The sequence below is a fragment of the Acanthochromis polyacanthus genome, chromosome 15 (genome assembly GCF_021347895.1).
Source record: "Acanthochromis polyacanthus isolate Apoly-LR-REF ecotype Palm Island chromosome 15, KAUST_Apoly_ChrSc, whole genome shotgun sequence".
Taxonomy (NCBI): Eukaryota; Metazoa; Chordata; class Actinopteri; family Pomacentridae; genus Acanthochromis; species Acanthochromis polyacanthus.
This window is the reverse complement of record NC_067127.1, coordinates 13,356,877-13,379,640: the sequence shown is the minus strand read 5'-3', so window position 1 is coordinate 13,379,640 and position 22,764 is coordinate 13,356,877. Positions and strand designations below refer to the sequence as shown.

At 39.5% G+C, this 22,764-nt stretch overlaps 1 protein-coding gene across 1 annotated transcript in view; it reads right to left on the bottom strand.

Annotated features, from left to right (window-relative positions):
- adgrb3 (adhesion G protein-coupled receptor B3) overlaps nucleotides 1–20,583 on the bottom strand; it is a 110,816-nt gene extending 90,233 nt beyond the window's left edge. The window contains 2 exon segments of the mRNA XM_051960114.1: nucleotides 17,434–18,202; nucleotides 19,804–20,583. Of these exon segments, the coding sequence (XP_051816074.1) occupies nucleotides 17,434–18,187 (754 nt within the window). The 5' untranslated portion in view covers nucleotides 18,188–18,202; nucleotides 19,804–20,583.
- Nucleotides 20,584–22,764: the final 2,181 nt, after the last annotated feature.

Genomic DNA, 22,764 nt, shown 5'->3' with positions numbered 1-22,764 from the left:
CTGTTGCTAATAGTTTCCCAATTAGCCTGTATCAAATAAATTATGGGTCTAATCAGTTTGGTCGCTCATGCAAATAAAAACATTGGCTACTGTTTAGGGATTTTTGGTACATTAAAATCAGGAGAAAGGGAAATTAACCACCTACTCACCATGATTAACACTGTTACTACTTTATATGCACACAAGCATGTACAAAAATGCCTCAGTGTTTGCCTCAGTCATACTTTTGTCAGAACACGAAGGGTTGTTTTTGCAGGAACAAACTTTCATTTGCATTGCACCTTCTACTTTTTGCTTTTTATGCACCAGTGTAGAACTACAGAATTTGACATAGTTTGATATTTGACTTGCCTGACATTAGTGAAATGAAGGTTTATTGTTCATATCATTATATCAAACTTCAACATGTGCATTTGCTTTCATAACTCTGCAAAGTCAATTTATTAAGAGAATGTTGCTGTACTTATAACAACTGGGGGTCTGTCAGTTTGAAAAGTGATTAGAATGCCTGTACAGCATGACACCACTCACTACAAATCTATGATTATATTTCAATTGATGTCATTGTTCTTTGCACACACACAAATGAGAGTGAAATGCATTTGTTGGAAAAAAAATATATTGAAATTTACAAAACCTTCGAACAAAATTGGCTTTTTGTTCAAGCTAAGATTTGTTTCATATATTTCACAATGACAAAGCCAAGAAATTCTAATTTTCAGATAAATGTCAGGTGTTGAATTTGCAGTAGAAAGGCAACTAATCTGTTAATACAGACTTCAATTACATAACCTCAGCTCACTAAAAACAGTTGTTGTTTCTTCTTTGTTCCAGTGATAACATTCTATCAATACAAAAGAAGAGGTTTGCAAGGAAGGAATCAATAAACCGTTTTTATTTCCTTTATCATTACTCTACTACTGTGGCATCCATTGTGTGCCGGCATCTCAAATAGGACAGCATCAAATATAGATGCCTGAATAAATGAAAGCAAACCTGGGAATCAAAATATTTTGCAGGCACACCAAAACTCCATTTCCTGCAACCACTACATTAAAGATTTCCTTTTATTCTTACATTTTGTGCATAGAGCTAAAGCTATTAAGGCAGATTCCTAATCTTTGATTATGATGAATGTGGCACAGTGCAAAGAAATAAAAGAGTTTTGTGTATGAGGGTGGGATCACATGAGCAGTTGACGCACAAGGATGACCACCTCCAGCCATCATCCCGACACTGACAACATTTTAGAACACAGCACAGAGCCAGCATTTGAACAATGGATGCTGATGTTGGATCACTCAGCATTCGAAATAAGCTGGTGAAGCTGCTTTGATTTTTAGTTTTCCTGGTGTCTTGCACTCAGTTCTGCTTTCCAAACACACAGTGGCTGCAGACAAGGTTAGACACTGAGCAGGATTTACACCACACAACTGATAAAACTACAACAAATAAAGCGATCCATTATTTAGGCCCATGAACACATGATACAAATGTTTTTTAAAACATATTTTTTTAATTGTGTTAATATGATTTTCTGTATTTAAATGTCACTGTTGCATAACTATCCCAGAGACGCTGGCAGACAATACATGCCATGAATAATTTACATACTGACATATACTCTGTAGGCAATGCGCTCAGTTTAAAATTTTAAAGCAGCCACAAACACATAGTACAAGAAAAGACAATTTTGCGATCACTGAGTCATCATGAAGCAGAAGTGCGAGAAATGCTTATTAATAGTGACAGAAACCAACTGCTGCTCTGTGGAAGGCTAAGAATCACAGAGCGATTATTTTCTACATTATCACTCGCATGCCATTTGCTCTGTATTCATTAGCTTGATACAATACACACAAACACACAAACACACACACACGCACATACAAAACAGCTGTGTATCACATGCCCTCTTTTCATAGATGTGTGTTTCAAAGAGACAAAATCAAAGGCTTGTAGAACTGCTTCACACATAGAAATGGTCTATTAAGGTTTCCTTTGGAAACAAAGGTGTCTTTGAATGCACCAAATCAAAGAGATTACAGACGTGAACACACAATTTACATGGCAGCCATGTTTGATTTACTCTATGCTCAGACTGGCAGACGCTCTCCAAGTAGACGGCAAAACTAATAGAATTACAAACAAGCAATGCCCAATCCATAAATAAGCAGTTAGCGGTTACTTGCGCTTTTCAAAATATTAACTTCTACTGGTTGTAAGTACCAGTTTCCAAAACCCAGAATCTCATTATCCTGCATGTAGCTAGCAGTGGTTACTAACATAAATTATTTGCTGTAAGTGATGGTGATGAGTTCATGAAGCATAGCAAAGTGTAAGGTTTTCAATATTAAATATAAATGCTGTGATGCTGACAGTTAATCCCTTGACCTCCTTATTTGCATGTGTTTATGTTCAATTAACATGAACCTGATTTTTTTTGTTGTTGTTGTTAATAATTAATATCATAAGCTTTCTTTCAGAGTATGTAGTCTTAAATACAGTGATTTTCCTTATATGTGCACTCTGCAAGGAGTCATACTTCAAATTCAACTAACTAAACTCCAAAAGTGACACGGACAATGGAAAACTTTGCCTAACACCAAACTAGATGTCTCCGTCATCAGGGGGAGGAATGTTGATACTGACTCATTATGCTTCGTTCATCTCTTGTATAATCAATGGACTGATATTGCATGAAACTGCAATGAGAGATGAACTCTGGCAGCTATCGGTGCTTCAATCAAGAGTGTTTCATAGCAGGATCATCACTACTAGACAGACTTTATTCAGCCTTTTTCGGTCACTTTGTTTTTTGATGGTATCGTGTATACTTGGAATAAAGCTTCATAAATCGAGCTCCTAGCTTTGTGAGCAATTACAATGACACGGCAATGACAAGATAATGTATGTAGCAAATAATGTATGAACTACATCTACATAATAGTCATTTTCACATGTTTAAAGTGGTTAACACAACAATGAAAACCCCTGTTTCAGTGACCTTGTTCAGATGTTGTGGTCAGAGGCATGCCCTGTTGCTCCTGTAACCACCTCTCAGTGATGTCACAATGCACTGAACACACCCTGAGGACACTTTTATAGTGCGCCATTGCAGCAAGGTGAGAACATTAACCAGTCAGCAAAATGAACCATTCTCAGCTGGTGGTAAGTTAGTATTTTACAATAAATATGTAACAAATAACTGTCTGTTCAACTGTCATATCTGAAAGCCCGATTTAGACAATTCTCGACTTTTAAAGAGGTAAATCCCTGATCTCACATGACAAGTGAATGATGTGCTTTGTCCCAGCTTCATGTGCATACTTGCTTTTATTTTTCCACAATATTGCGTATCTTTTATGGGAGCGATGCACAAAAGCTGAAATTACAAGCAGTATCAGAAGATAAAAAATTGCAAGCCCAACTGAAAGCTTTTGTTGGAAGCTAGTAAATCACAGCAGGTTTAGGGAAGTCTGGACTAGCTGTGGTGGTAGAGTATTGATTCAGTCATCCAAAGCCATCTTCCAAGTACTTCTGATTTATCCGTCACATTCCATTATGACTCCTGTGCTCTGAAACTCTTTCTTTTTTAATACAATACTGCAGAGAGCATTTAGCCATCTGACGTGTCGTCTGTATTGGCAGGATGGATAGGACTCCCTGCAGCAGACTTTCACTAATTTGGTGAAGTGCGATTTGCTCATATTATTGAGAGATCTCATAGTGATGTTGCCACTGAGATTTCAAGGAGACTGTGAGTAAATTAACAATTAAGAATTATTTAGAAAAAGAGTGTGTTTGTTATATTACATACTCAGGTCAAGTCACTATTTTCCTCACAATACAAAAACAGTAGTTCTTCTCTCACTTTGGAGGTTGCTGCTAAATTAATAGCGTAAAACAGAATGTCCTCTTGGGAAGAATCACAGCATGGAGCATGGGTCATTTATTCAAGCAGGTGTAAATAAGCTATGTTCATGTTCAGGTCCAAAAACAGTAGAAGTGTGAATTTTTTTTTTATGACAAAGTAAATGACAGTTATACCCGGAAGCATGGGCTTCTTTGCAATAACAGCTTTCCTTCAACCACAACAGCAGTCTTTGGTACCACGTAACCTGTCTACTTAAAAAAAAATTGCATTCCTATACAATTGTCCTGCTTTAGGCTTAAGTTTTGCTTTCACATGCGGGTTACTTTCATTTTCACTGGCTGTTTGGTTATGGTTAGGTACTATTATAGTTAGGTTAATAACAGTTAAATAGTTAAATAACATGGTTCTAAAACAAACATGATGTAAAACAAACCCCTTTACAATATTAACTAAATGTTAGAAGCTTGGGTAGATTTAGGCATCAAAAGTACTTGGTTAGAAAGATATCATGATTTGAGTTCAAATTAGGGCTGCAACTAATGACGCGTCGACTAATCATCTGAGCACGATACGTCATCAAAAGCGGAAGTGAGCGCGCAATGCAACAGAAATCAGCATCCGACCGGAGCGTGGAACATGGACGGACGTCGGCGCTGCATCGTGCATATATTATGTATGCACGATGCAGCACGGATGTCTGCGTTTAGATACAGCTGAATAGTAAGCGCTGACATCCGTGTTTACGATAGATCGCGGATGTCTGCGCTGCATCGTGCATACATAATATATGCACGATGCAGCGCTGATGTTCCCCGCTCCGGTCAGATGGTGATTTCTGTTGCACTGCGTGCTCACTTCCGCTTTTGATGACGTATCGTGCTCAGATGATTAGTCGACGCGTCATTAGTTGCAGCCCTAATTTGAACTCAAATCATGATATCTTCCTAACCAAGTACTTTTGATGCCTAAATCTACCCAAGCTTCTAACATTTAGTTAATATTGTAAAGGGGTTTGTTTTACATCATGTTTGTTTTAGAACCATGTTATTTAACTATTTAACTGTTATTAACCTAACTATAATAGTACCTAACCATAACTAAACAACCAGTGAAAATGAAAGTAACCAGCATGTGAAAGCAAAACTTAAGCCTAAAGCAGGACACAATCCTTCCCTTCTTGATAAAACTTATAGTTAGGGCTGTTCAGGTGACCCTGAACCATACCTTAGTTATGCTGCTATAGGCCCATCCTGCTAAGGGACTTCTTATGATGCACTGAGCATCTCTCTTCTTCATTCCTCTCTTTTTCTCTTTATACATTTATGGGCCACCATTGCATGTCAGTAATTTGTATCTTCTCTCTCCCGTAGTGTGTGTTTTGTTCTCTCTGCAGGTATCCCTGGCTGTGGAGTTACATGTTTCTGATCTGCAATTACTGGCCTCACGAATCTACAAAGTGTTTATATCTTATGCTCTGGTTATCTGATCTGTTCTCTCTCCCCTTTACCCTCACCCAAATCTGTTGAGGCAGACGACTGCCGTACCTGAGCCTGGTTTTGCTGGAGGTTTCTTCCAATGTTAGCTCTAATCCAAAGAAAATTGATTTGTTGGGTTTCTCTCTGGAAGTTTGCAAGCTGTTCACCTAACTATGTGAATTGCCTCGATATGGCATGTTTCTAATTGGTATTGTATAAATAAAACTAAATCGAAACCCCAGTCTAATGGGTGAAAATCCAGTTTCAGACTAAGGGCTAATTCATGATTTATGCATGTGTGAGTGCAAATTAATAATTATAATTATATTATAATATATATTATAATTAAGCTTTGAACGCAGAGAGCCAAGACACATGAGGTTCTACTCTTACTGCAACAGGAACACATTGGTATGCTATGCAGATCAGATGGTTGCATTTCTCCTCAAATCAGAGAAGGAAAAATGCACAAAGATCTATCTGTTGGTGAACACACCACAGGATTTCTGGAGAAATTAGGATTTCCTCTTGTGCTTGGATACCATTAATTGAAAGCATGAATCAAAGTGCCTCCGGTAGCCACTTCTTCAATTACAACTCTTTAATGATAAATTATGAAAGTGTGAATGACAGAGAGTCACCTCATACAGTCACTCCTCATACCAAACATTTATTTTAATCACCATATTTTCCTGGCACATGTGCAGCAAGGTGGGCTTGGTCGCAAATTTTTCAATGCATGTTGAAACTGACATTCATAGAGGTTTGCACAATAAAATAAATAACTAAATGCATTAATAGTTCTTGGTAATCTGCAAACCATCAGCATGTTAACATTTGCATTAATAGCAAGCTGATATTAGTAATTCAAACAAAGCCTACTGTAAGTACAGCTTCACAGAGCTGCTAGCAAAGTAGGCTTCTACAACTACCAAGAGCATAACCTTTCCCTAGTCTTGATAAAGAAGTCTTGTTTGCCTCAATGAACCAAACATAAAAAACTGGAGGATGGTTGAAAAAAGTTTGTTTGATTAATTCTTGAAATCTTTATGTCACAGCATCATTGTCTTTGACAATGACCTCCATATATACACCGATCGAGCACAGCATTGAAACCACTGACCGGTGAGGGTAAGAACATTGATCATCTCATTACACTGCACTGCTCTGAAAGCTTGGTTCCTGTTACTCTGACACATCCTCACCCGCCTAAGCATTGCTGCAGACTAAGTACTCCTCAACACCAACAACCTCCCCTGCAGGACAATGTAGCCTGTCACACCATGAAAACTGCTCAGGAACAGCTCAAGGAATGCGACAAAAGGCCTAAGGCATTGACCAAATTGCCAAGATCCCAGTTAGATCAAGCATCAAGCGTGCACTAAGACAAGCCAGGTCCATGGAGGCCCCACCCTGCAACCCACAGGACCCAAAGAATCTCCTGCCAACGTCCCAGTACCAGACACCACAGGACACTCTAAGAGGTCCATGGTCTGATGAATCAGATCTGGCAGTATGAGGGGGATCTACAAAATATTTTGCAGGTGGTTGTAATGTTGTGGCTTATCAGTATAAGGTAACAGACATTTATGGCAATAGCACAGATGATGGATAAAAGTTATCTGCAGAAGGCTGGAAAATCACATTTGTGTCTCCAATCTAATTTCAGGGATAACTGCCCACACTGCTATTTGTAAGTGATCGATTAGAAATTATATGTTGTGGCATTGTGACGCTGCCTACTCCATTTGCTATAGGAAGGTCTAAGTAATGTGTAGATGTGGTAACTGACAGAGCACAGTCAGACCATCATGCTGTAGGCCCATTTTTCTCTTCATGCCATAGCGATGTCTACTTGTGGTGCAGAACTCTGCCACCGCACCAGACAGCATCAGTGACAGATGAGTTTAAGATGTGCAGCAATGTTGGCAGGCTAACCATGCTCTGAATTTGACATCAGTGCTGTGTGTTGGTTGCCAGTGGTGTAAAGGATAGTTTGAAATCTGATTTAAACCGGCAGACTGTGACACAGTGTGTCCAGAAATTCCACTCAAATCTGATTTTGGCAGAGCCATGAATATGGTTCAAATCTGACTTGTAAATTAAGTTCCCCTGTGAAATTCTAATTCAGATCTGGATATGCCAAATATCCGCAGGTCCACAATGAGTATACCCTCCAATTACTCCACTCAAGCTTGTTATTTTACTCAGCAAATCAAAGCTGGATGCCACTTCTACTGACAAAAAACACCTGCAGCAAAGGAAACTATGGCTACCCTTCTATTTTATATAATCAGCTGTTATATTCAGGACCACAGGGTTAATAACAGCACAAAACAAATCTAATAGTAAAACTAAGACATTTGTTTTTTTTTCATAAAGTGGCAGCTGCTTAGACCTGCTTAGATTTCAGTGGCATATAGTCTTAATACAGTCACCACTTTTTTTAGTATTTTTTTCTTTTTTTTTTTAATGTTCTCTGACCCGGTGATTTAAATGCATAATAAGGCAGATTCATGTCAAGTGCTGAAACAAATGGACCTCTTAAAATAATAGGTTTATGCATCATTTTCTTGACTTACTTTACTTACATTACTCGCTATTATTATTATTATGTTATAATAGACTATCAGAGGAGATTCACTGCCGTTCGTTTCTCTCCGTGCTATGAAGGATAAAGCCGCGGACAGCCTGACAATTTGGCACAAGACTGTTGCAGAGTGATAATTTCTGAATCTCTTTCTTCGTTACGTAACACTTCTCCTTACAATGACAGGAGCTTAATAACCACAATGCTCTATGGAAACATGCAGGCAGTGCAAACAAATGTCAGCTGTCTTAGTTAGTGACGGCTGTTACTGAAATATCCCATGGATGCATCCGTCAGGCACCGGAGCTGCTATTTAAAAGACTTTTCCTTCAAAAATTTTGAAATTACAATTAATACTTGCATGCCTTAAGTCATATAACCAAAACAAAAAGACAGTTCTGCACCTGATTTTTCAATACTGCCTCTATATTACCAGTGATTCTTCTAGAATGAGGCTAAATACATTTGGATTTCTATTGTTTCATCCTCATAATTATACAAACTAGGCCAATTAGACTCAAACTTTGATTTTTCATTACTGTGATATGCCAGTGGACCAAACCAGAACATCTCACTAATCACAGCAAACGTAATATCAGTGTTTTCATTTTAATTATCCATGCTGTTGTGTGCTGCCGTCTGTTGTAAATTTTAGTTTACTCGTTGTAGCACTGTGTTCTAAACTCAGTTCACTTTATTGCAATTTTGCTTTCACATTACAAAATATAGTCTTGTCATTCAAAGACAGCTGTTAAAATGTCTTAAGTTGAATAAACTGTGAGCATAATGCCCTTTTCTTTAAACAGAGCATATTATGCCTGAACACTGATACTGTTAGAAGAACAATTTGTATTATACTTGTTTATTGAACGGTACATTCTGTAATGCTTGTTGTTTTATTTGCTTACATTTAGCATCTTCTACAGAGAAAATTACAGTTTTAACTCTCACTGCTTCAAACTCATGTCATCTTTTTGCTCTCTTTTCTTCTTTTATCAGATGCATTATAGCTTTCAATACACAAGAACAAGAACTGTTTATTTGCAAAATATGGAAAAGAGGGCACCCGATAGAAATTCTGTGCAGAAGGTGAAGACAGGTGCAGGGATTTGTTCTTGTTCTTGTATTCAGTCGGGATTTCGTTTATCCGCATCACTTTGGATTTCCCCGTCTCTGGCATTATTAGAAAAGAATGACAATTTAGAACCGAAGGATAAACACGTGAATAATTAAGTGGTATTTACCTTGAGCTCATGCCCTTGACCACAAATCTGCATTAAGGACAGAATTTTCAAATAGCAGGTATCAGCACTAAAGATCTAATTGATGTTATCGCTATAAATCTACTAGTTTCTATGATATCAGCGCATTATTAACATTATTTGGAATGAAAAATAGAGGTTATATTTCCTAAATTTTTAAACTGTTTGCAAGGGAATGTGCAAACTGCATGATATTGTTAGCCAACACTGATAGTGTAAGTGTGTACTGTATCTGCCCTAGATCATAGTATACCATGTAAGTTTAAAGGCAGCATCCATTACAGCTACATGAGGACACTTGCCATACCCTGCAGAGGGACTGCCAGCGAGAGCAGCTACAAAAGCCCCTTGAGGAAAAAAATTGGATTTTGCCTCCACTTTCCCACATAGACAGTGTTTTTGAGTGACAGACTCATTTGCCAGGTTTTGTGGGTGGATGTTTATGCAAATGCCTCTCCTCTGTGGGCTGAAATAGCCATCCAGTGACAGGCCAAAACTAACCGGGTTGAAATGCAGGAGCATGCAACTGAGAGGCTGAAAGCAGTGCATAATTCACATTAAAATCTCTGGCAACACACAACAACGGCTTGATAAAAATTTGCCACAGTAAGCCATCCCACACAAAAGTTAGAATACGATTTTTTTTTTAGCTTATTTTTTTTAAATGTAGAAAAAAAAATGTTCAAGACATTTGACAGTGTTTATCCGCACTAAGAGCTTCAAAGACTCGCCCTCGCTTCAGAACTGTAGAGAAAAGCTGTAGAAGACTCGTGTGAATGTTGTTCATGTTTTCTTAGAAGGATGAATAGTGTGGTTGTTGAGGCTTGCTTGGAAGGATTTTTCATTCTAAATGAATTTGTCACATGAGAATCACAATTGTTGTTGTCCAAATTTGTTTTTACAATGAGCTGAATCGCTCCTTTCTGCTGTGAAGCAAAGATACCAAACCTTCATTTCACACTGAGTTCTAGCTGGATATAATGGAATCAAGTTCATAGTGTTCCCCTGTCTCTCTTGAAGTAGACTACAGGAATACTTTCTTTTGTTATGGCAGGAAATCAGAAAACATTGTGCTGAATAATGCATAGGATAGCAATAAACAAGTCTAATTTGTATAATAAGAAGATGAGACTGTTATCTTCATCTACAGAGATTCATTATGTGCTATGGTTGCATTCATATAGAAACCTTTTTGAAGTCAAAGGAAAGCAGATCACAACAGTGGCTATTCCTTTGATTTATGGGGTCCACTTATCATTAACTCATAAATTGCAAAATAGCGACTGGGTGCGCTGTGATGTCAAAGCGAGACTTGCAATTACAAATGGAAATGTTTCCATGCATGATAAGTGTCTGCTGTTGTGCTGATGATGAAGCAGTGCAGCAGCAGCATTCTGTCTGGAGCCTCTGACAAAGAAGAGCATCAGCTTCGGCCACAAACACACTACGGCAAACGTGACACGATGCCAGTGTGTAACATAATGAGATGTAAAGTCAGTTCTCTGCAGTGGAAAATCTCAAAAAATCTGGAACTATTGATTTTTCCAGAACATACTTATTTCAATGTAACCATTGCACAAATCTTTCAGTGATGGTAAATGCTAAAATGTTTCTTACAGTGGTGTCATTTGGAAGCCATACTATATGTACGTATGTTAATATTACAGATACAGAAATATTTAAAAATGTATGTGAATAATGCAAATTACCTGAACTGAATACTAGCAAGTGAAATAAAAGGTATTTCTCACCTCCACATATTTTACTTTTCTTCATCTTCAGTGTCAACAGTGTATAAAACTTTTTTTTTACGGTCGACAACGCAGTGGTAGCTTAGATTTGTTGCTTTGTGCTATTTTTATTTATTAGGCGAAGCTGCATGATTTCAATGGGAGCCTGAATGCTAATCGGGTGAATCTGTGGCATTTCAAGAAGAATTTATGAGGAGTTGTGGGAGCTGGTGCAGTGTGGACACATATCTACCAGTGTGTGGAATTCATAACAAGAAGCACGCATACAGGTGGGATATACACACTAATAAATCTCACATGCACGTTTCCTCATCGCTAATGCAGGATTTTACGGGTGAAGCACTTCGGTTTTGAGGACAAGAGGTGTGGCTACATCACATCACAGAATTAGATACTGCATTACATAACCCATTACTCTGATTACAGTTCCTTCTGTAATATGACAGTCTTATGGGCAACAACTGTTACTTGCAAATTTTATTACAATTGTATTTATTGCAGGCTGTAAAGTGAAAGGAAGAGGGACTTGTCACCTCCATGACACTGCAAAAGAGCTGGAAACGGACAGAGTTGATGCCTTGAATCAAGAAATGGTTTGAACCCGTTTAACAGCTCCAAGTTATTCTGTTTTAATATGTAGTATATTTATATATTTGAAGAACTTCCACTTAACATATAGTTACTTTTCAGGTTTATATTTTACAAAATATGCAATGAGCCTATAAAATATAATGCAATAACACAGAATAAGCCACCTAATAGTATATACTTTGTCAAAATTACTTAACTACAACAGTAAAATATCACATGCACACTAACAACAGAATATATATTCAATATTTAAGAATTAACAATGAACTAAGAACACAGACATTTCAAATTAAGATTAATCAAAAAAGATCGGTCTTTTAAATTGTAGGCAGTTTGTGCTACAATATCACATTTTTTTTGCATATGAGATGCTTTTTTTCATTTATTTATTTAGCTTTTGCAATGCATTCACCAGTTATTTCGGTGTAGCATTCTCTCGATGTCTGAAAACTGCAAATCATGTCCTCACTTTCTGAACTGTATTCCGGGTTTCCTTCCAGACTCGCTGCATTTCATTGCATCCTGTCAACGGTTCAGTTGTGACAACACAAGGCTTTCATTTACTCCGAGGCAGTTTTGCAGAGTCTGACTATGCAGTGGAAGGTTATCACTCTGACTTAGAATTGTCATGCAACTGAAATAGAGCCTCAGGACTGAGCTCACCAATCCGTGTCAAATGAACAACTGTATCCGCAGCTGATCTGCATCCACCCCGCTGCCAGGTTGTCATTGTCGGAATTACAGCTAAGCCTGCTGTGAATGTTAAATGTCAAATGGTTCAAGGTTAGAAACAACAAAAAAGTAAATAAAATGACATCTAAAAAAAGAAAAAGAAAATGATGTTTCATATAGCCGGATATCTTGCTGCACTGTTTGAGGCACAGAAATATGTGTCACCATCTTATGAAATGAGCTCTGTCAAACACCCAAAATGACATTAACTTTGCCAGGAAATTACACAGCATCATTTGGATCTAGTCTCATGTTACATGAGGCTAATTTGGAAAATAGGCTACCATCCATGACCTATGGTAATGTAATTATCAGAAAGTGCTATTTGGTATCATGCATGACCGTAGAAGTTTTATCTTTGTGATATCAAGCTTCATGTGGTGGACCTCATGCTTTACTGCGTCATCAATTTGTAATAGGTTGAAAACTTAGACTTTTATGTTTCCAAAGAGCACATTTGCATCCATGTGTGACAGTGTGAATGCTTTAAGCAGACCTTCAAACACGACAACACTGTTTGTGGTTCTGTATCATTGTGTAAAATCACTTAGGAGTCACAGAGCCTCATGAATTTTTATATCCAGAAATGGCCGCCCGGGCCATTTGAAGAATGGACAGTTTTTATATGTACAGTTTTGGGACCCAAACAGAAAAGAACTGCTAAGTCACCTCCATTGTCTTTTCCTAGGAATAATAGGCTTATGTATCGTGAAGTCATTTTCCATGTCTGACCTCATTTTAGCAGTTTTCTCTGTATGTTTCACAAACTGACGGGAATTGACCCAAAGCTGCATGTGATTAGAGCATAAAACGTAATCATTCCACATTCTGCATCATCATCATGTAAAATTTAATTCACAGTTAATGGATAAAGAAGATGGCAGACTGGCAGTGTCTCTTTGATTCTTCAGGGTCCTACAGTCTGTCAAGCTTTTTGTGTTGACCTTGTCATTCACCAACAACTTTCTGTAAAATTTCTATTCCAACACTGCAGCTTTGGGAAGATGAAAACAGGCGAACTGCAACAATAGACCTGACGACAAAAAGAAGATGGGATAAAATACCCCAAAACCCAAGAGCTAAACACGGAAGCGATATTTACAGTGGGTCAAAATTCTGATATTCTTCTAAGGTACAATAAATGAGCCCACTATTTCAGGGGGAATTGGGACATAGATTATTAAAGATATTTGATGAAGCTACAGTCAAATAATGCCTTTCTAAGATAAAACAGATTCTGTGCTGTTGATCTGAGCTCTCTCCTTCACTGAATTGGAACTAAAATGGCCTCCAAGTGTACTGAACAATGGGGGTGAGCATAATGCAGTGTGACTACTGAGTGACTTGACTGAGATCCAAAGTGAATAAAAGGCCTCACTATGTGAGGCAGCGAGGCTGAGCTGCTGCAGTGCTCAGGACTTTGGCGGGTGACAGTGTATAACGCTTCACACACAATTCATTTGCCAATAAATCCTATTGCCATTTCCCACATGGTGCACGGTCTCCGTCGTCAGAAACTGTAATGATCAAATGGGCATCTGCATATAGTCTTGAACTGTTTTTTTTTTGTTGTTGTTCTTCCTGAAATGTGAAATTTCTACCCCTCTTTGGTTTAGTGGTGGTTGATACAATTACTCTTTTCAGAGAAAAGCCAGAATATCCAAATAAAGAATTTATATAGCTTATACATATTGCATGTAAGAGTCAAATCAATGTTCACAATTGTGAACAGCTTTCTTTTATGTGGAAAACAGAGGATCAGGACTCAAATCTGTGATGCCAGAGTCATTTCTAACCTTGTTCCAACAATGAATTTGGAGACCTAGTTTGTGGACTCATAAAATATTAAAATGAATATTTTACACAAGCTTCAGTTCTTTTGTTGTATTTTTGGGCTTGAAAGAAATTATAAACCCCTTATCCCCAGAAAGCATCTCATTGTAGCATTATTTGTTCTATTTTTCTCACTATAATAGACCACATAAACAGGAAGTAAAATATATTACAGAATTAAAAGATTGATGGGATGATTAGTCTGTTTCATTTTAAATAGTTTTGTAAGAATAGTTGTTCAGTGACAATAATTCAGCAAGCACAAAAGTGTCACAATTCTTTGTACCAGACAATCTTTATAACAGTGAAGAATCTTGACATGAACGTCAGCTCGAGGCCTGATTAACAGTGATCACCATGGAGGAAATGCAACAAAGCATCCTCTTAGATAATGACACTTCTTGACCCTGAGCTTTGAAAACTGGCAGCTTCCCCCCAAATGAAACAAAGAATAATACATTTTTTCTTAGCCAAAGGCATACAAGCATGCACAGCCACAAAACAAGAAAATGCCACATGATAATGTTTATTACCCGTAGCCAAGCGAAATTTGCAGATGCTTTCAATGGGGCAGTGTGAATTTGAGGATTTTCAGGATGTGTGAGGAAAAGGGCATGCATCTAGGTGAGAGCATAGTCTAAAATGTCAGGTTGTAGGTGCTGTCAGGCTACTGAAAGTCTTTTTATGTGCTCACTTTAAATCTGTGACAGGATAGAGAATCTGAGAGACGTTTTCTAGAGTCACACTAGTTGGAGTCAATCCGAGGACATCAAAGAGTTACACAGTCAGAACAGTCAGCCACTCATTCACCTATAAGCAGCTCAGAGTCATCAGCCTACTTGATTCTGACTGTGTGGGATGCGGGAAGAGAACCCACACAAACACAGAACACACGGGGAAAATTTTTTAAAAAAAGATCGCAAATTAAATCTGTCTTGCTGTCGGTGCCACTGCACCACTGTGCTGCCTCCTTTTACAACTTTTATTCATGAAACAGGAGAATGTGATAAAAATAAAACTGCATAAATGAGTCATCTGAGTGGTACATCTGGATTCCATTGTGTCGCTGTGGTTTTCAAAATCCCACAGTATCAAGGAACGGGATCTGTCTTTTGTCTGAATAATCACCCTAAATAGTTAAGAGCTTTAACCTTTAATGCCGATATCCTCCGTCTATGCGGAACACTGGTGGGGTATTTCAGTGGCATGGCTGGAGTACACAACCTCCAGCCCTGCATTTCTTTGATGTGCTCTGAAGCCATCCTCTACCAGGAACTGAGAAGATCAAAGACACACGATTTTATCAAATGGAGCTCTTGTCGACTGTTTGTAATGCTTTATTCTTCATCAGGAACACCCACTCTGTCACTGTGATGCCACAGGAGACACAGTGCTCTTTTAAACCCAGTGGTGATCTCCCCGTTATCCAGATGAAAACGGATTTATTCAAACCTCCCATCAACAGACCCTATAAATAGAAGCTTGTGGAAAATCTTCTGAGTGAAAAAAAAATAAGCTGTGCTCTTAAGCTGTTATTAACATGCTGATAGAAAAATGTCAAATGTTATTTTGGAGGAGGAGAATTTCCAGCGAAAATACGCGTAATGCTCCCTAGTGGTATTCGTGACATGGACATGAGATTCATTAAATGATGAAATTATCTGATAAAATACACAGCTGAGTCACACTTTCCGTCGTTGCTGCACATGCTACTTGACTGTGGGCTGAATTGCAACGGTAATTTGCATCAGATACTGTGTGCATCATTGCTTAAGGGCTCTAGTGGAAGGGCAGGTGAATGACACTCAAAATGGGCCTATCATCCAACTTGATGGAGGTTAGCCACTGCATCATCACATGAAAATCTGGAGCAAGATTGTCTAATAGTAGAATCAAGGTATAGTAATTGTATTTTAAAAAATATTGCAGTGGTGTGTTCCAAAAACATGCCTAAAAACGTGTGGGAGCATGTAGCATTTGTTAACAGAAGCCAACTAAACAGCTGAACTACTGCAATCAATATTCATCTGTTCTTGATAGGAAAACTGCCACCTGTTATCTGGGGTGCTATTATAGTAACTGTTATTTTGGTAAGTGCCATGAGGGAGAAAGCTCCATAACATTCCTGCGATCATTATTTTTCCCCCCAAAATCCAAAGGTTGACTCATTATTTTTGGTTCAGCGTGCCGTGATGAATGCCCCTCCTTTATGTCTCGTGGTAAACGCACCTCACCTCTGAAGTATGTAGCATATTCCTCTGGGGGGTTTTCTGTGCTATCTGTAAAAATGCAAGCAGCTATGTGTCAAGTTGGGCTCTCTTTGTAATTCATAAAAATAAAAAAAAACAGGCTACATGAATGCGTTAGCTACAAAATCTCCCCCCTCAAGCTGGCTACACGAATGCACAGAATCATTAAGAGCCTTATCATAGCTGCTTGCTGGTAAATGCTCATTCAGCTTTCTACCTGTGAATGGGTGTGGATTTGTGATGTGCACGTGTGAATTACACACCGCAAAAAGCAGATCTACTGAAAATGTCATTTTCTTCTGTGAGCCTTTGACTACGTTATTCATGCTCAATTCCAACATAGAGTGAAAACACGTTGCATTGCTCTATGGCAACACTGAACAAGCAGCATCCCTGCAGAACAGCTCTGGAAATACTGATACTCTGTTATTAAACAATCTAAATATTGTAAATTATTCATTTTGATGATTTACTCTTCAATCCTAGGCGCAAATTTCTCAATGTTGCATTGCTCGAGCAATGTGATCCAATCTGCTGCATCCATAATCCCAATCCTTCTGTGTGACAGAGATGCCAATAGAAATGAAGGATGTGTCCATATTGACCATAGTTGGTCTTTGTATGGATGACACTGACATAAATGTATAAACACACAAAATGTATATATATATATATTATATTTGGATTTGCAGCCATTTTAACTCTGTGCTGATGTGTACAAAAACAGCCATTTTAAATTCACAGCAATGATAGTGCATTTTGAATTCAGTCCAACCAAATGAAAGACCCCCTTTAGGTGGTTTGGTTTGTGCTGCTGTGGTCTTTACTACACCCAACTCCTCTGGCAGCTTTGTTCTTGAAGTTGACACATTTCTGAGCCAACTACAGTCCATATATCTATGTGTGCTCTTTGTTTCATGGGCCATCACACTTCAAACATGCAATTAGGGCAGAGATAGGAGTGATTGACGTGCACATTTTATTGACATGATCACTATCTTATCTATGCATACAGTGGTCCATTAAATCTACAGCTAGTTCAGCACAAAAAAGGAAGACAACAGGATACTCACCTTCTTTAGGAGGCCGCTTCACTTCCGCACTCAGATTGCAGACCTGCCCAGCTTGTAGTTGGGGCGACAAGCAACCCTCCGTTTGTGGATTTAAAGGTAAAACCACGTTGTTGAGCATGAGCATGCTCTCTGATTCTCCATCGCCTAAATGCTGAGGACATGTGCATTTCGTGTACACGATCCCACATGTCTCCACTGTCCCTTTCTCTAATTTCAGGCAGTTTTCCAGCCATGTACAAAGCACTTGACACCCAAACTGGCTAGGGCTCGCCTTATTCAAGACCAAAAACTCCACAATGGACTTCTCCTCCTCATCCAGCTTCTGCGGCGTCAATCCATTGTAATCATAAGGGAAAACTCTCCGGAGTTGAACGAAATTCTTGTCATACAGCAAAAATACGTAAATATTCTTTGAATCGCACAGATACACTATAGACTCGTTGACTTTCAGCAACTCATTGATCTTCTCGTGTGAGTAATGATCAAACTGATAAGCAAGCAAAGAATACTCAGAGCAGCTCAAGTCTCGCTTGTATAGCTTCAGGTAGATGCTGTATTTGGTTGGGTCTGGGTTCTCCAGCGTCCATGTACAGTTTGTATAGTTCTTGGGAAACATTTCAGTCACCGAATATGATCCATAAATGACCCCTTTGACCAGAGTGGAACACCAGTAATCTTGGGCACCAGTTAATCCAAACATAACCAGAAGATAGGTGGAAAATATATAAATCAACAGGTTTCGAACAGCCTTCATCCTATGTCATTTGGCCTGCAAGGAGAGATGAAGAGAGATGTACACAAAAGGGTGTTAAAGCAGAGCTCACAAGAAAACATGACAGTTAATCTATATCAAGTCTGACTGATATTCTTCAAATAGGTCTTATTTTACCCTGCCATAAACAGAGGGGAAGGAATATAAAGACACATTAACCTCAGCAAAATGTCTTTTGCATCTCATCCTGCCTCCTTCATCACTTTACTTTGTGCACACATTGCCACCTTGTGGTTGCTTCGCCCGTGGAGTCTTTATTTATTTATTTTATTGAGGGAGGTGGGTGCAATAATGTGAGTCATTTAGACATTATTAATTGGGTCGTATTTGGTATGGCACAGTCCCCGGAGATATTCAAATGTAGCTATTTAGAATCTCTGACATCAAAAGACAAACAGTGAAAAAAGCGGTGCGCAAGTCAGCGCGTTGCCCACGAGTTGTGCTGGATGCAACTGCTCATTTTACGCAGTAAAACCAGGATGCTTTCAAAAACACATCGTAGCCGTATTCTTCGTGATTTAGGCTGCTTTCTTGCAGGACAGTTAGATAATACGAAGGAGACGAATTCACAGACCAAAAAAAAAAAAATGTCTGCGTCTGCTTGGTCACCGTGGCTTCTCTCCTCTTGCGCGCTTTCGGTTCCACCACTCGACCTGCATGTCTCCGAAATTCAGGGCTTGACATATTTGACAATGCAATTTGATAAAGAGCCAGTGTGTGTGTCTGTGTGTGTTCGAGCTTGCATGTGTGCGTGCGCGCTTTTAACTGTGTTTGTGTGAGAGAGAGGGAGAGAGGGGGAGATGGAGAAAGAGAGAGAATGCAATGCGATGTCCTGATTGCTTTAATCCTACAGGCAATGCAGCTGTGAGCAGTGTCACAGCAGAACGTGCATGCGTGTGCGCGCGTCTCAAACTGTGTGTGTGTGCGTGTGTCTGTGTAGGCGTTCAAATCCAAAGTAGGGCTATAGATACCAGTTTCCACAGAATACATAAATTTGCGCCACTAACTTCGTCTCCCTTTGGAATGATCCAACCTGTCCGTCACACTACATTAGAATAATAAATGGATTTGTGGACGCGGTGTTGAGTTAGATCAGCTTTTTTTTTTTTTTTTTGGACGCGATAAATCCTTATGATTCCTTCCGCAAAGATTCATGGCTAAGGCTGCACAGAACCGGGAGGGAAAAAAAAAAATCAGTATTCTGGAGACGAGAAATCGGTCTTCAAGAGACTCTGATTTTTATTGCCGGGCTTCCAAGAGCAATTTTCATCTCGAGAGGAAATCTAAATACAGAGACACGTACGGAGCCACATCTCATGCAGTGTCAGTTCGACGCTCGGCACTTTAAAGTGATTTTTGCCTCTTAAGAGAGAGATCAGCTCTTAAAAATCATCCGCTAAGCACCCTGGACTAATGCGAGCGCATGAACGCTCCACAGCCGTCGTGTTGAATAGACGGGGCAAATATTTAACAGGGGTGGCTAAACTTTAACTGACAGATGACATAGAGAAAAAAATCGGGCTTTTTCTGGTGCCTCAGCAGCATCACAACATAGAATAATAATAATAATAACAATAATAATAATAATAATATCTTACCTTACACTGCGGAAGCTATGGCTATTTTTCCAACATACTTGACCACATCCTTTATAAATAAATTCTGCAGCCCTCCAGTGAATCAATACTCCCCATTCCTGACAATAGAAGTCCGGCGCAACAAGATGGTTCAATGGATGAAAATAAAATGCGTTACACTCCGCTCTGCCCGCTCATATCCCCGCGTCTTCTCCTTCTTCTGGGTTTTTCCCATCAAAACGGAGCGCAACAACACCACCACCACCACCACGACAGCCACCGAGAAAAGAGGGAGAGAGGGTGAGAGAGAGGGAGAGAGAGAGGAGAGAGAAAAGGGGGGAAGAAGAAAGACCAGAAAGACCGAAGAGAGACAAGAGAGAGAGAAGGGGGGGAGAAAAAAAAGGGAAATTCTTGGAGTGATGAGCAGAGGAGAGCAATTCTTACAGTATTACCATAAATTAATTCGGCTTCCACGACTCCACGTCTCAATTTTCTCTCTTTCGTTTTTTTTTTTTCCACTGATATGTTTTCTCCAGTAAGTCGCGCAAAAACACTCCCTTCCTTCTCCTCCTCTTCCTCTTCTTCTTGGGTGAACAAAAAAAGAGAGAGAGAGAGAGAGGGTGAGATTTTTTTAGCCAAAAATAAAAAAAAAGGAAAAAAAAGATCCGTAGTGGGTGGATGTTGGGGGGCCAGTGAGTTAGAACACACAGAGAAACAGACGCGCTTTGCTTGGTGCTTGCAGAGCTCCAGGAGCAGGCTGCAATATCACGTCACACTCAGTCCCGAAGATAAAGCACGTACGTACGCTTCTTACTGCCGCTGCGTCTGGCACCACCACCGCCACTTTCTTCTCTGCCCTCCTCCTCCCCCTCCCCCTCCTCTTCTTCTTCTTCTTATTTTTTTTTATTTCTCTCCTCTTCTTTCCTCTCGCCCAGCCTCCCCCCTTAATTCCAGTCAAAAGGGTTTCCCCCCCACCTCCCTGAACTGGACCCTCTCAGTTGTGCGCAGACAACGACGCGCTTTGCTGCTGCAGCCCAAGCAGGAATCTATATCAATGGACTTTTATTGTTATTATTATTATTATCATCATGATGTCTTTTTTTCCTTCTGCGGCGGAAAAAAAGGGGGGATGGATGAGCATCTAACATGAGCATAAACCCGAGTGCTCTATCAGTGGGATTTGAAAGCTGAAAGCTGGTGCGTTTTTTTTTTTTTGTTTTTTTTTAATTTCTTTCCTCTCCTCCTCTCCCCCTTCTTCTGTCCTGATGGGTGACAGTCGCTGTTTTGATATTTCCTCTCCACCTTGTCTGCTGCTGCATTGCTCTCTGGAAGAACAAATGCTTATGGGGGCAACTTCAGTGCTGTGTTTGAGAAAGTTGTTCCGTGTTGCACTTTACAGGTGCAACATCAGACCTGCAGTTTTTCTTCTTCTTTCTTTCACCATCTTCTCATGTGTAGATTATGAGCTACTTCCCTCTTAAATGCACGCCTCAGCGTTAATGCCTCCCCCCCTCCCTTTCTTCTATCCAGTGCTCTGCCCTGACATTCTGAGAAGGCATTCATTCAACAATCAACAGTCAATTAAATCCGATGTAAGCTCCAGGCTTCAGCAGTTGGTCACTGACGATGCGGCACCAATGGCTCCTGCAATAGCCTTCATTGCCCATTGGCTGAAATCATGGGAAGAATGGAACCATAATGGACATGGGACAGTTACACATTCCTCTGAATCGTCTGCTGCCTTCCCATTGAGGATGGAAGGGTTTTGTTTGCATAGGTGGGTGTTCTCCATCAGGCACAAGCAAAGCATCTAATACTTAATTATAGGCTGATAATCTTCATATGCATACAGAAATGAATGAGAGGAGATTGTGCATGGTTAATTTGCATATTCTGAATCAATTGCATATTCAAAGGGGAAGATGGTATGTTGGTCAGTCCAGACTGAAATAATTGTTACCCATATTTTTCTCCCCCTTTCTTTCTTGGAGGTTTTGGTCAGCTGCTCTAATCATTTCGCTGTGAACAGTTAACTCTCATTAGCCTGGCCGTCTCTTTCAGGCCTTGACTGAATGTGTTCCATGTGAGCAGATGCTGCATGAAGAGCCTATTTGTTTATTTATTTCCAGGAAGTTTCAGTCTGAAGTGTCTGTAAGCCAGCCTTTTCCAAAGAATGCTCCAGAACTACACTAGAGAGTATCAGCCACAGCATTGTGAGATTCTGAGAGAACTTGTTTATATCCCCAACATCCTGTACCACACAGCGTTTACAACATTGTAAATCTGGTGCCAAACTTATAAAGGAGATTGGATTCATTCAGCACAGTTGGTTTCTGTGGCCCCTGCGACTGGTAGCTTTCTAATTCCAGTCTTCCCCAGGCAGCCAGTGGAACATCAGGGGTGACCTCGAGCCAGCCCACTTTCCACGGCCATAATGAAGACTCTGGCGTTTAGGGAGCTTTTGGCTCAGTAAGCTAAGAGGTGGAAGAAATTCATGCAAAGCCTTATTGAACAATGAAAACACAATAAGTATCTCTCCACTGACACATGGGGAGGCCAATTGCCCAGTTTCAGGAATGCAGCCATCGCTCTCCTCTGCAAAGACGTTCCCAGACTCCAAATGGTGCCGTGCATATTTGGTCGTTTTTGCAAACAGGAGAAGAGACGGAATTCATGAAGAAATTATGGCACAACTAGGAAGTCTTGAGCAGAGTGATGTGTGACTGATTGTGCAATTACAATGACAATGTAAAATTGTTCTGCAATCGTATGAGAGTTTAAAGTTATAAAATAAATAGCATAAATAACACGATGTCATCTGTGTTGTGAGTCATTTACTGTCGAATGTCGGATGATGAGTACAACAGGCTGAATAGCTGATGCAGGAAATCTGTGGGTAAAAATATGTATACATTCATAGAACCTTTTGAATCTCCCAAACTATCCTGATATTACATTCAGTTAGAGCTTAGCAGTACCACA